The 12,839-nt window shown below is 34.8% G+C and overlaps 2 protein-coding genes and 1 pseudogene across 2 annotated transcripts; 1 reads left to right on the top strand and 2 right to left on the bottom strand.

Annotated features, from left to right (window-relative positions):
• Positions 1 to 968: 968 nt before the first annotated feature.
• On the bottom strand, positions 969 to 3,624 carry LOC109127336 (disease resistance-like protein DSC2 pseudogene; annotated as a pseudogene).
• A 27-nt stretch (positions 3,625 to 3,651) lies between these two features.
• On the top strand, positions 3,652 to 4,858 carry LOC104728301 (uncharacterized). The gene is made up of 7 exons (XM_019231939.2): positions 3,652 to 3,672; positions 3,779 to 3,911; positions 4,011 to 4,080; positions 4,115 to 4,163; positions 4,262 to 4,359; positions 4,461 to 4,599; positions 4,694 to 4,858. Exons 1-7 carry the CDS (start codon positions 3,652 to 3,654, stop codon positions 4,856 to 4,858), a joined length of 675 nt encoding a protein of 224 aa, XP_019087484.2.
• A 2,719-nt stretch (positions 4,859 to 7,577) lies between these two features.
• Positions 7,578 to 11,719, bottom strand: LOC104724183 (putative disease resistance protein RPP1). Its single transcript, XM_010442630.2, has 4 exons — positions 11,006 to 11,719; positions 9,716 to 10,853; positions 9,327 to 9,629; positions 7,578 to 8,998 (listed from the first exon to the last, which is right to left on the bottom strand). The coding sequence occupies exons 1-4, from the start codon at positions 11,617 to 11,619 to the stop codon at positions 7,916 to 7,918; spliced, it is 3,138 nt and encodes a 1,045-aa protein (XP_010440932.2). The 5' UTR covers positions 11,620 to 11,719; the 3' UTR covers positions 7,578 to 7,915.
• Between the last annotated feature and the right edge of the window lie 1,120 nt (positions 11,720 to 12,839).

The raw sequence follows: 12,839 nt of genomic DNA, 5'->3' as shown, positions 1-12,839 counted from the left end.
TTTAGCCCACAAGTCAAACAAAAATTAAATAAAACTTCACTTATAAAATCACAACTTGTTTACATATATGATGCAGTGGATACCTATATGATGCCTGGTTACGTTGCCTAAATTTTAATCATATTTTCTTCGGTGAAAATGGAGCGATGACCAATGTCCTACCAAAACTGCAGACGTTTAGACAATGAAATACGAGGGTTAAGACGCATAAAATTATTTAGCCACAAGTCGAACATAAATAAACTAAACTTCACTTAAGAAACTTGTTTATATAAGGATAAATGCTAAATAGGTGTATCGATTAGGTGTAAAACCTTCTTTTTTCTTCTTTATATGATGTAGGTGTATACATGTCGTACGTATTTATAAGATTTTGGAAGATGGAGCATAGTCAAGGTTTTTTATAAAAAAGAAATACATAGTCAAGATGAGGACTAATGGTATTGATCGAGATTCTCAATTTTGACAAGTACAGATAGGGATTAAGGGGAACAAGTAAAAGGATTGAACTAACTTAAAACCAGCTCTGGCAAATTCTATTTGCCTTCTCGATCTCTTGATATTTTTTCTAATTTGATGAATGAAAATTTCATACACTAATTGAGATTACTTGTTAACCAGGAAACTATTTCTGACCTTATTTTCTTTCTTTTCTTTGTACCATAGAGATAGTGATTAAATGAGTGAAATTACAAAGCTTAACTTAATACACAAGGACATTATTTCAGCGCAACAAGATAGAGATGAACAGACGTTTCCACATGACCCTATAATGTGGCCCATGAGGATCAGAACAGAGTAACCTTTGCAGATCCACTCAGAGCTCGTCTCAAATGTATGTGCTAGCTTTGGCTCCAAGCTCCCCTGTTTGTGTATCTGCAGATGTTATCTCTCACTTATTCCACCAATCTCTATGCCCAACAGATACCCGTCTTGAGTTGTTTTTCTCCAAAAAAAAGGGAAGGGGCTTAGAGTTGGAGTACTCCACAGTCTTTTATCACCGTTTGGTTAACATTTACATCAAACTCAAAGAAAAGCTCGTTGGACGTCACATTAGCTTCAAATTCAAAGGTGAGCAAATGCTCCGCTAAAATGGGAGGCAGACCAAAGCCATGAGCAAGTCTCCATGGAACAACAACGCCCAATTTTTGTTTGTCCATAATACGATAAGATACACTGACCTGCCATTGACCTCCTTTTTCTTGCCATCTTTATTAACCAACAAGACGCAAGCCTTGAATCTCAAGGTTTTAGAGAGAGGCCTTTGATTCAAAATCACCACCACTGAACTTCCGGTATTAGCTCGGTAAGTGAATTTTGAAGGCACTTGTCTTCCGGGTAAGATCGAACAAGTACTACTACTAGTCTGGATGAGTTCTGTCGCTTCTTTATTCAGCTTCAAGCAGTTAACAAAACCGATAAACATCTTTGGATGACAGTGAAAGGAGCAATCAAGCCTCTCTAGTGAGTCGCAATTTATTACCCCTATGTTTGATAAAGAATCCGAAAGTTGTGGGATTGTTTCCAGCTTCTTGCATCCATCTAGTAGAAGTGTCTCAAGACGAGATATTTTCTTGACCCACAAAGGAAGCTCTTGCATTTCAGTATCGTTTGAAGACAACAGTGTGATGGTGTCAAGAGCATGTGGGAATTCCTTGAGGTTTTCATGGTATGACAATGACAAGTTACAAAGACGAGACCATGACTTGATCCTCGGCGGCACTTCTTTTATTGCAGTTCTCGTGAGATTGAGACGCTCAATGTTTGTAGAGATCTCAGGAAATGTTTTCATCAATAGGCAATCAGCGAGATCAAGTCTATATATCGAGGGATTTCAAGTTGATGTTGGTAGGAAGCACCTTTAGCTTTGAGCATCCTCGTAATGTTAAATCTTGCAATTTATGAAGGTTTCTTATAGAGGAGGGTAGCTCCACTAAGCTAGTGCACAGTCTAAGATTCAGTTTCTGGAGATTAGTTGTGTTTCCAATAGAGAAGGGAACCTCCACAAGGCTTGAGAGATTTAAATCTTTAAGTTTAGTGGCAGTTGAGAGATCAGGTAGCTCCCTTAGGTTTCTCGAGTTACTTAAATTCATCCACTTCAGGTTTCCAAGTGGCTGTACAAACAAATAAAGACAACATAAGTAAACACATTTACTAGCATATGAAACTAAAAGAAACTTCTAAAATTAAGATTAAATTTGAAGAATAACGGAGTGTTTAGATCAATCCTTTTGGAACCCGAAAACATAACAAAAAAAAAAAAAAAAAATCATATTATCAAATAGAGAGAAACACAAAAATTATGTACCTGCTTTCCTTCCCACAACTTCTCAAGTTTGCTTTTACGCATAGTTAGGTTGACTAGGTATTTCGTAGAAAAATTGGAAGGCAAGCTTCTCATCAGAAAACAGTTCCATTCTATTAACCTAAGTTTATGAGGTAGATAATTCAAACCTTGGGGTAAGTACAACTTATCGCTTCCGTCGCCGTATTGGTCCAAAAATCTTAAGAATTTAAGATTAGACATTCCTTCGAACGCTTTCTCACTTATACTTAATCCGTCTGATAGGTTATCAAAGTCGAAACATATACCTATAACACTTGTACTACCCTGCAAAAAGACCCGAAAATGTGGAAAATGAGTAATAATAGGCTATTAAATAAATTTAATTTGTAGAGAACAAGGAAACGTAATACAATAATATAACGTAACTAACCGTGTCGTCACTGAGTACTTCACAAATCTCTTTAGCATCAACTAAAAACTGACGCTTCCTAGGCTCGTGCATGGATTGGAGCCCATATTGATGACGAACAATTTCTCTGCCCAATTGTACTAGTAGATTATGCATTTTTATCACTCTATAGTTAATACCTATAAAATCAAGAGCTATGAGAGATTTCTCAGCTAAGAGGTGAAGCCCATGCCTCACACCCAAGAAATCTATATCAAGATAATCTTCGAATTTCACCATTCATCATTGTTGAAAAGGCATGATATATGAAGGAATAAATCTCTATCATCACAGCATAAAGCATCATAACTGAACTTTAAAATGCTTTCAAGGCGAGTTAACCTTGGTAGTGCATTTACCCACTCATCCTCAGACATTCCTCGGAAGTGGGAGCCCATAACTTTTAGTCTCAATGGTAGGTCACCTAAAAGTTGTGTAATTTCCCAAGCAAGCTCCTCAAAACTATATTTAAGAAACTTTTACCAAAAGCATACATACAAAAGATTTGATAAGCTTCATACGTTGATGGAAACTCAACCTTATATACATGGTCGATCTCATGTGCCTTCAAAATTTTTTGGCCATGTGTTGTGATGATAATCCGGCTCCCACTACCGAACCATTGAGTTTCTTTTGCGACAGCATCTAGTTGCATTGATTGAGTAATGCCATCAAGAACAATATGTACTTTCTTGTCGTTCAACCTATCGTGTGCAACTCCTAAATGAGGAAGCTCCATATCCTTATGGTTGAGTATCTTGGACAATCAGTGTTTTTGTACGTGCAAATTTGCACTATAATCGTCAGAACTTATAGATCTTGTATACATAAAATCTTTAATATTCTTCTCCACAAAGGCACTCAATTCAAAATCGCTAGATAACTTGCTATGTAAGAATCTTTTAGGGTGAAAGTGATGAACCTTTGGGAACAGTTGGTGGAACACTTCAGGTACTTGAAACTTGCAATGTGCATTCTGTATATTGGATAATGACTTAATTCAGAAAGATTCTTAAAAGTGTTTTAACTTGTTTGTGTAGTAGACGCACGCAAGTGATATTGCGGATTTTATAGAACCAAATCTTGGTTCTTCACCTCCTGTGCTTATTGGTCATTCGTTTGGAGGACTCATTGTTCAATATTACTTGGCAAATATCGTAAACAAACAGTCAGTAGGTAAGGTGTAGATTCACAGGAATGCGTTGCGTTGTTTTGGGATCAGTCGTTATAATGATGCATATACAATAACTACTGAGTTTGTTCTTTTGGTTGTAGGAGCAGAAAATGCATATCCAGAACTTTCAGGGGCTGTATTGGTTTGCTCAGTTCCACCTTCCCGTAATAGGTAACTAACTTTTGGGATTCTGTTTCTTGTTCAGCGGATTAGTGCTACGTTATCTCTTCTCTAAACCCGTAGCTGCGTTTAAGGTTTAAACCTTTTTCCTGTCTTTGATTTTGTAAAGATGATCTCAGTGTCATGTTGTATTTGTTCAACAATGTTTGGATTTGGTTATGTTCTTGGGCAGGTTATTCTCAGTTTAGCTGCTAAAGGTTTTCAGAAATCTATTCCTCTTTGTCGGGAAACATTCTTCTCTGGAGCCATGGATGATCAACTTGTAAAGCGGTATATCTATAATCTAACTCAATAGTCACCCTGAATCTAAAATTAAGTTTCAGTAGTCTAACTGAATTGTCTCTCTCTCTCCCTCTCTTTTCTCGATTCAGTTACCAGGATCTTTTGACAAAGAGTTCACGGATGCCGCTGTTTGACCTGAGGAAGCTAAACGCATCACTTCCAGTGCCTAAACCAATGGAGAACTCGACAAAAGTTCTTGTTTTAGGTGCCAAAGATGATTTCATAGTGGTAAAGAACTAAGAATTCCTCCTCCTTGATAACCGAACCAGAAAGTTTCAATCTTGGTACTTGTATTAAACCAAAGTGGGCTATGGTTTTGCAGGACGATGAAGGAGTTAAGGAAACCGGGCGGTTTTATGATGTTGAACCGGTTTGTATTGAAGGTGTTGCTCATGACTTGATGCTAGATTGTTCATGGGAGAAAAGTGCTGATGTTCTTTTGAATTGGCTACGTGGTTGGTCTAAACTGGGAAATTTACATGCTTAATGGACGACTCCCGTAGGAACTTTTAGTTTAAAATTTTCTTAGTTAGGTTATGTGAAGTTTGATTTAGTTTGTGGATACTGGATAGTAAAGATGCTCATTATTTAATAATGTGGGGCATAAATTATTTAATAATTAATATATTGAACTTATATTATAAAATATTAAATAAATTTAACTTTCTATATTTTGTATATTTAATAATTATTTTATTTGGTTTTATAATATATTCAATTGCACATTACATATATTTAAATGAAAATTATATCTAAACATTTATTATATAAAGATTTTGTGCAGTATATTAACCTTTTAAATCATCATTTATTTGCAACTTTATTCTCTAACTCTAAAAAACGTGAAAAAAAATTTGAGAAATCATAAATAATACACAATATAACCTTTCGTAATCACGGTAAAATTTGTAAAATATTGATAAATAGTATATCAAATCGAAGGTCCAACAATGAAGAGTCCAAATCTACATTTAAAATCTTAAAAACTAATATATAGAATTGTAGAAACGTTTAGAAGTTACATGCAAGAGTTATATTATGTATTATTTTTGAATTCATGTGATTAATTTTAGTAAAAAATCCTTTATTTAGATAGATTTCAACTATATATATTATTCTAATTAACTATTTAAATGTAAGTATAATTTAGAGTAGAAAAAAATATTAACATGTAAGTAGACATTACAAAAATAACATTGGTTGTAGGAAAAAAAGGCAACAAAAAAAGATGAAAGTCACGATTCGAAATCCTTGATATATCATGGTTTTTATAGTTTTTAATCATGATATTAGGAGTCTTTTAGAGTCTTTTGATTTGTTTTGTAGGATGTTTTAGAGTCTTAACATGTTTTCTAGGATTTTGGCATGAAAGGAGCAAAATTGAGCAATTAGAAGGGATTTTGGAGCAATTCAGCTAAGGAAGAGAACTTGAAGCTGAGGAAGGATGAGAGTGTCGACCGACACTGCCTTAGCATCGATCGACACCGTGTTTAGCCAACGAGAATCAAGTTTTGGAAGTTTCACAAATTCAGCCGAAGTTTTCCATATTTGCAACACAAGTCCCTGACGTGTTTTAGGACATATAAATAGTATTTTTAGGTTTTACAAACCCCTAAGTTATTTTCTAGCAGTTTTTGAGAGAGAGATTATTGAGAGCTTTTTTGGAGAAAAGGATCTGAATTCTTTGTAGAGAGAAGATTTCTAAACTCCCTCTTTTACTATTCAATAATCTATCGCATGTTATTCAGAATTATGACTTGTTCTTCATTAAACATGTCTGAGTAATTTGCTTGTTAGGTTTAGGGTTTTTCATAGGGTTTTTATGATTTATTAGATCTGTGGTTTTAGGATTCTTAATCTTTTATTATCTTCATCCTTGGTTGTTCTTCACAATAATTATTGATTGATCACCTAGAATTATTATCTTAGGGAAATAAATTGATATGAGAAAATAATTGTTTTCCTGATTAAACCATTGATGAACAAAATTATTTCTTACAAAGAGATTTGAATTAATAATTTTGTGAACTTATCTAAACCTGTTCTTAAAGCTGATTTTTAACTTAGAATTTTACAAAGAGATTTGAATTTTCTGGTTTTAAATTTAGATAATAATTGCAGTAAGAACTGATTTATTTTACCAAAAGTTTAGAGTTCTAGATCTGATTTTTAATTACTTGAACCTTAATTAATTTACTGATTTAATATTTCATAATTTCCTGAGAAATTCCCTAGGCTTAACCTTTTGATTTTCTGATTTCACAACACTTTTATTTAATATTTTGCATTGTTTATTTTAATTCAAATTATCTTGTTTAGCGTAATCATAAAACTCTATAATCCATTGTGTTTGATCTTGAGTCTCTGAGGAATTCGACCCCTAAGCACTACTGTGATCTCTTGTTTGAGAGAGTAGCTCCAGGGATTAATTTGAGCTTATCACTTCTCACTCCTGTTTTAGAAATCGCTAGGCGCTAGTCGGGCGGTCGGGATGGGCCTAGCGCCTAGCGAGAAAATTGGAGATTAAACATGGATTAATCAGGAACTAGTTTTAGGGTTATTTTATTAAATGAATAGTAAATTAAAAATATATAGTACTAAATATATGTATAATTCTGTTTATGTAAAAAAAAAAATATCAAATAAAATATAAAGCTATAGTATTGTCTTTAAAATTACGGTAAACACATACAAACATAATTTTAAGAAAAAAAATTATGATTTTAATTAAAATTTTGTACATTAGTTATTGTAAAATATCATAAACTTTTAATTTAAATGTTTAAATAACAATATATATATATATATATATATATATATATATATATTTGATTTATATTTGGCTCCAAAAATAATCGGTATATACAAAATTAAGCGGAAATTAATCAGATTAGACGGTATAATCGGATAATCGATGCTAGGCAGGAATTAGTCATTAATTGAGGGGGAGAAGGTGGGCCTAACGATTTTACGGGGCGTAATCGGTGTTAGGCGGAGACTTTTAAACCAGGCTCCTCACCAAAGAAGATGCATGGGACACCTAGGTAACAATTAAGCTGTGTAACTAAACTAACCAAATGTACCAGATAATTTTTAACAAGTAGCATGGGGCACGTTCCCCACCCCATCACTACATAGATCCGCCCCTTCATGTAGTCTCTGGAAATTTATATTTATTTTTTCCGTAAAATCTTGTATTATGTGAAAGTCAAGAAAAATGATCAGTAACATTTAGAGAAACAAGTACCTGATTATCTCATTGGTATATAGATCAGACACTAAGAGTATTCAAAAATAAATTCTACAAAACGACTTAAAATAACCAGTTCTTGAATTTTCCAACATAGAGCGTTGCTTTCGATTTCAATTTCTGAATTCCTAGAGTCGTAATCTCCAGCGAGAGCTCGTGGTCTGCCCAAAGAATCCTTCAACGACGGAAACCAACTCAAGCCTTTCTCTGTCTCTTTCTTCACAGAAACTATGAAGTTGCTTTTTGGGTCGCAAGTAAGTCTCCAAATGTTTTACTCCCCTAACATGAAGGGAGTTAGAGTAGGAGTACTCCACATTCTTTTATCATCACCTCGTCACTCTCTTGGACGTGGAACGAAAAAAGAAGCTCGATGGACGTCACATCTGCTTCAAACTCAAAGGTGAATAAATGCTCTGCTAAAATGGAGGGAAATTCGTAATAGTATGTAGGTCTGCATTGAATGTCGACGCCAAATTTATTCTTGTCCCTGAGGCGATGAGTTACACCAAATGTCTTACCATTGGCACCCTTCTCCTTGTCATCTTGAGTGACTAACAAGACGCAAGCTTTAAATCTACAGGTTGTTGAAAGAGGCCTTTGATTCAAATTTACAATCACTGAACATCCAGGATTAGCTCGGTAAGTGAAGTTTGCAGGCACTTCTTTATCAGGTAAGAACACACTGGTACTACTAGTCTGGATGAGTTCTCTTGCTTCTTTATTCAGCTTGAAGCAATTAACAAACAGGAGACTGTGCAAAAGATGGTTGTGAAAAGAGATATCAAGGCTCTCCAGTGACTCACAATTGACTGCCGAAATAGTTAATAAGGAATCGGAAAGTTGTGGGATTGTTATCAACTTTTTGCATCCGGAAAGTGCAAGTGACTGAAGACGAGAGATTTTCATAACCCACGGAGGAATTTCTTGCATTTCTGTATCGTTAAAGTACAACCTTGTGATGATTTCAAGTGCATGCGGGAATTCCTTAAGACCTTCATTGTATGACATTTCCAATTTATGAAGACTAGACCATGACTTGATCGTCAAAGGCACTTCTTTTATTGCAGTTTTCGTGAGCTTGAGATCCTTAATGTTTGTGGAGATCTCAGGAAATCTTTTGATCAGTAAGCAATCAGTGAGATCAAGGTTAATGAGAGATTCCAAGTTGATATTTGTTGGAAGAACCTCTAGCTTTGAGCATCCGTGTAAACTCAACTTTTGCAATTTCTGAAGGTTTCCAATAGAAGAGGGGAGCTTTGCCAAACTTGAGCATTCAAACAGATTCAATTCTTCAAGATTAGTTGCACTTGAGAGATCAGGTAACTCTTTGAGGTGTTTGGAGTCGCGCAAATCCATTATCTTCAGACTTCCAAGCGGCTGCACAAACAAATCAAGACAACATAAGGGAAATATATGTGCATTAAATTTATTTTCAAATAATTTAATAATAGTTTAGTGTTTTTGTTTTCTTATTAACTCAAAATTAAGTTATTCATTCATACAATTCCATACATTTCCTCCCTTTCCACCACTGATACTAATATGGGATACTACAATCCAACCAAGCATAGTAAGATTACAAGAGATAATAGCCTTCTAAGAAATAATACCGGAAGAAGATATCATCACTCCCTTTTGGCACAAAATATGTAAGAAAAAAAGCCCCAATATTACAAAAATGGAGAGAAATATAACAATTTTGTACCTGATACCCTTGCCACAATTTCTGAAGTTTGCTGTTCCACATACGTAGCTCGACTAGGTACGCGGTACAAAAATCAGAAGGCAAACATATCAATGGGAAACGACTCCACTCTATTAATCTAAGTTTCCGAGGTAGATTATTCAAACCTTGCGGTAAGTACAATTTATCACTTTCGTGATCATATGGGCCATGGAATCTTAAGAATTTAAGGTTAGACATTCCTTTAAAAGCTCTTTCACTGATATTTAATTCACCTGATAGGGGTCTTACCTCCAAAAGTATACCTATTATATTTCTACTACCCTGTTAAAAGATCGGAAAAAGTAGAAAATGAGTGACTATTGAATGAATTTAAAACAAGGACACAAGAGACTAATAATAGAACTAACCGTGTTATCAGTGAGTACTTCATAAATATCTTTAGCATCAACCAAAAATCGACGCTTCCCAGGCTCACGAATGGATTGGTGCCCAGGCTTATGACGAACAATTTCTCTACCTAGTTGTACTAGTAGATTGTGCATATCTATACGTGTATAGACACTATGTAGAACCTCAATAGCTATGAGAGATTTCTCAGCTAAGACTTGAAGCCCTTGCCTCACATCCAAGAAACTTAAAGCAAGATAATCTTCCACTTTCACCATATCTTTATTGTTGAAAAGGCAGGCTATATGAAGGAACAAATCTTTATCTTCATCACATAAGACATCGTAACTGAACTTTAAAATGCTTTGAATTCCAGCATTAAAGCGAGTCTTTAACCTTGGTAGTTCATTTACCCACTCATGCCTAGACATTCCCCGGAAGTGGGATCCCATAACTCTTAGTCCCAATGGTAGATTACCTAAAAGTTTTGTAACTTCCCATGCAAGCTCCTCAAAACCATCTTTAGGGAAGATTTGGCCAAAAGCATACACACAAAACATCTGATAAGCTTCATATGCTGATGGAAACTCCACCTTGTAAATATGGTTGATTCCATGTGCCTTCAAAAGTTTTTGGTCTTGTGTTGTGATGATAATCCGACTTCCATGACCGAACCACCGAGTTTCTTTTGCGATAGCATCTATATGTATTGACTGATCAATGCTATCAAGAACAATGAGTACTTTCTTGTCGTTCAACCTATCTTGGGCAATGCCTAAATGAGGAAGCTCCATATCCTTATGGTTGATTATCTGGGACATGAATCTTTTTTGTAACTGCATCTTTGCACTGTACTCATCAGAACAAACTGGTCTTGTATACGTTGACTCTTTGATATTCTCCATGAAGACACTCAATTCAAAATTTTCAGAAAATTGGCTATACAAGACTCTGGAAATGGTGGTCTTTCCAATCCCAGACGGACCCCAAATCGCAATCATCCTTACTTCATTAGAGCCTAGACTTAACAGTGATTCCATTTCCTTCATATGAGCTCCCATCCCTATTAAACCATAAAAATCTCTTGATGGTGTAGAATTATTCAGCATGTTTGACACATCAATGGCGATTTTTTCAGTCATGGCTGCTTCATTATCCCTAACAAATGAAGTGATCAATTTATACTTATGTTAATTATTCATTAAAAAAAAATCACATACACATCCAAAATATGAATTAATACAAATAAATATAGTTTAAATGTGTTAGTAAAATGTGAATCACAACAAGTAGAATTCAAGAGGGCAAACCAGTTGCGTGAGTGCTCTCCAGCGATTGCTGCCACAGCCTCCAAAACTTTTCTCCATCTCTTAATCTCATCTTTTGTTTTGTCTTTACAAGTTCTTTTGAAGACCTTACCAAAATCTCCGGTCTGCTTCTTTACATCAGTCGGATCAACTTCATAGAAAATGGTCACTGTTTGACCAAACTCTTCTCTGCACTTCATGATCTCCACCAACTCGTTAAGGCACCACGACGAAGAAGCGTAGTTTCTCGAGAGCAAGACGATCGCTATCTTCGATCCTCTGATAGCTTCTATGAGCTCAGGACCGATTGACTTGCTCCTCTCGATATCATTATCAATGAATGGATCGATTCCCTTTCCTTTGAACTCTTTTAGAATGTGAGTAAGAAAGGTTTTTCGAACATCTGCTCCGTGGAAGCTTGGGAAGACGTGGTGTTTCCGAGTTCGAGACAAAGAATATGGGGTTGCTGTAAGAGATAAAGTAGAGGAAGAAGCAACAACTGTTTTGTTTTCTTGATGGGATTTTATTTTTCCATAAAACATGAAAAGTATTGTACCGAAAAGAGTGAAGAAGGTTATTGCAGCAGCACAAAAACCATAGTAAAAAGAAGAATCCATGGAGTATGATTGAGAGAAGATCAATATCTCAAAGCTTGCGAGAAAGCAATCTGCACAAGGAAATGGAAATGGCTTGTTTGTTTATTATTGAGATAGGCATAAAAGAACTTTTAACGAGTCCCTACACTTTTAGTTTTTAACGAATTGTTTCTCATCTTTTCTTTCGAGTTTTCCATTATATTATTAATCTGCTTTTTGGTTTTAGTTCTTATAATAGGGCTCAATTGATAGTAACGTAAAAATGTGGGGTTCAGCTCCTACAATGATGTAGGGTTTATAATCTTTAATCATGCAATTTTCTTGGAAAGAGGATAATGGACGCTGTAGATGGAACGAAACCTTCCTAATGACGCATGTTTTATAATATATAGTCATAATTTCTTGGAAACGCCGAAAAAGGATCGATAAACTATGGTAAGATCGCATAATATTTTAGCCCACAAGTCAAACAAAAAATAAAATAAAACTATATTTAAAAAAATCAAAACTTGTTTTAAAGTTTAAACTTTGAACTGACACTTAAAGTTAAATGATGTATGGTGTATACAATTTTCTATCATATTTTCTTGGAAAAAACGCTTAAAATGGAGCGATGATAATGTCCTACTAAAACTGCAGACGTTTAGACTATGACGCATACAATTGTTTAGTCACAAGTCAAACAAAAATAATCAAAACTTCATTTAAAACAACTTGTATAAATGCTAAATATATAGGTGTATCGATTAGGTGTAAAACCTTTTTTTTTCTTTTTTCTTTATATGATGTAGGTGTATATATAATGTCGACTGTATTTTATAAGATTCTGGAACCTCTAAATTAAATTGTATTATTTGGAAGATGGAGCATAGTCAAGATATTTATTAAAAAGAAATACATAGTCAAGATGAAGACTAATGGCATTGAGATTCTCAGTTTTGACAAGTAGAGATAGGGATTAAAGGAATGAAAATATCATACATTAATTGATTGCTTGTTAACTAACGAGGACCACGGCTTGATACCTTAGCAATGGCAACTGCGACACACTCTTATCAACTTAGGGTTTAGGTTTGCGTTTTTCTTTGACGGCAAATGAAGAAGGAAAAGAGTGTGTCGCAGTTGCCATTGCTAAGGTATCATAAATACCAAAAAACGCACATACTCGCCACACATAAATAATCCTTTGTCGTTTTTTGGTATTTTGCTCACTTCGTTTTTAATGGGCTTGAAAATAAAAC

The sequence above is a fragment of the Camelina sativa genome, chromosome 11, assembly GCF_030686135.1.
Source record: "Camelina sativa cultivar CO46 ecotype springtype chromosome 11, ASM3068613v1".
Lineage (NCBI taxonomy): Eukaryota > Viridiplantae > Streptophyta > Magnoliopsida > Brassicales > Brassicaceae > Camelina > Camelina sativa.
Note: the sequence above shows the minus strand (reverse complement) of the source record. Positions and strands in the feature narration are given on the sequence as shown.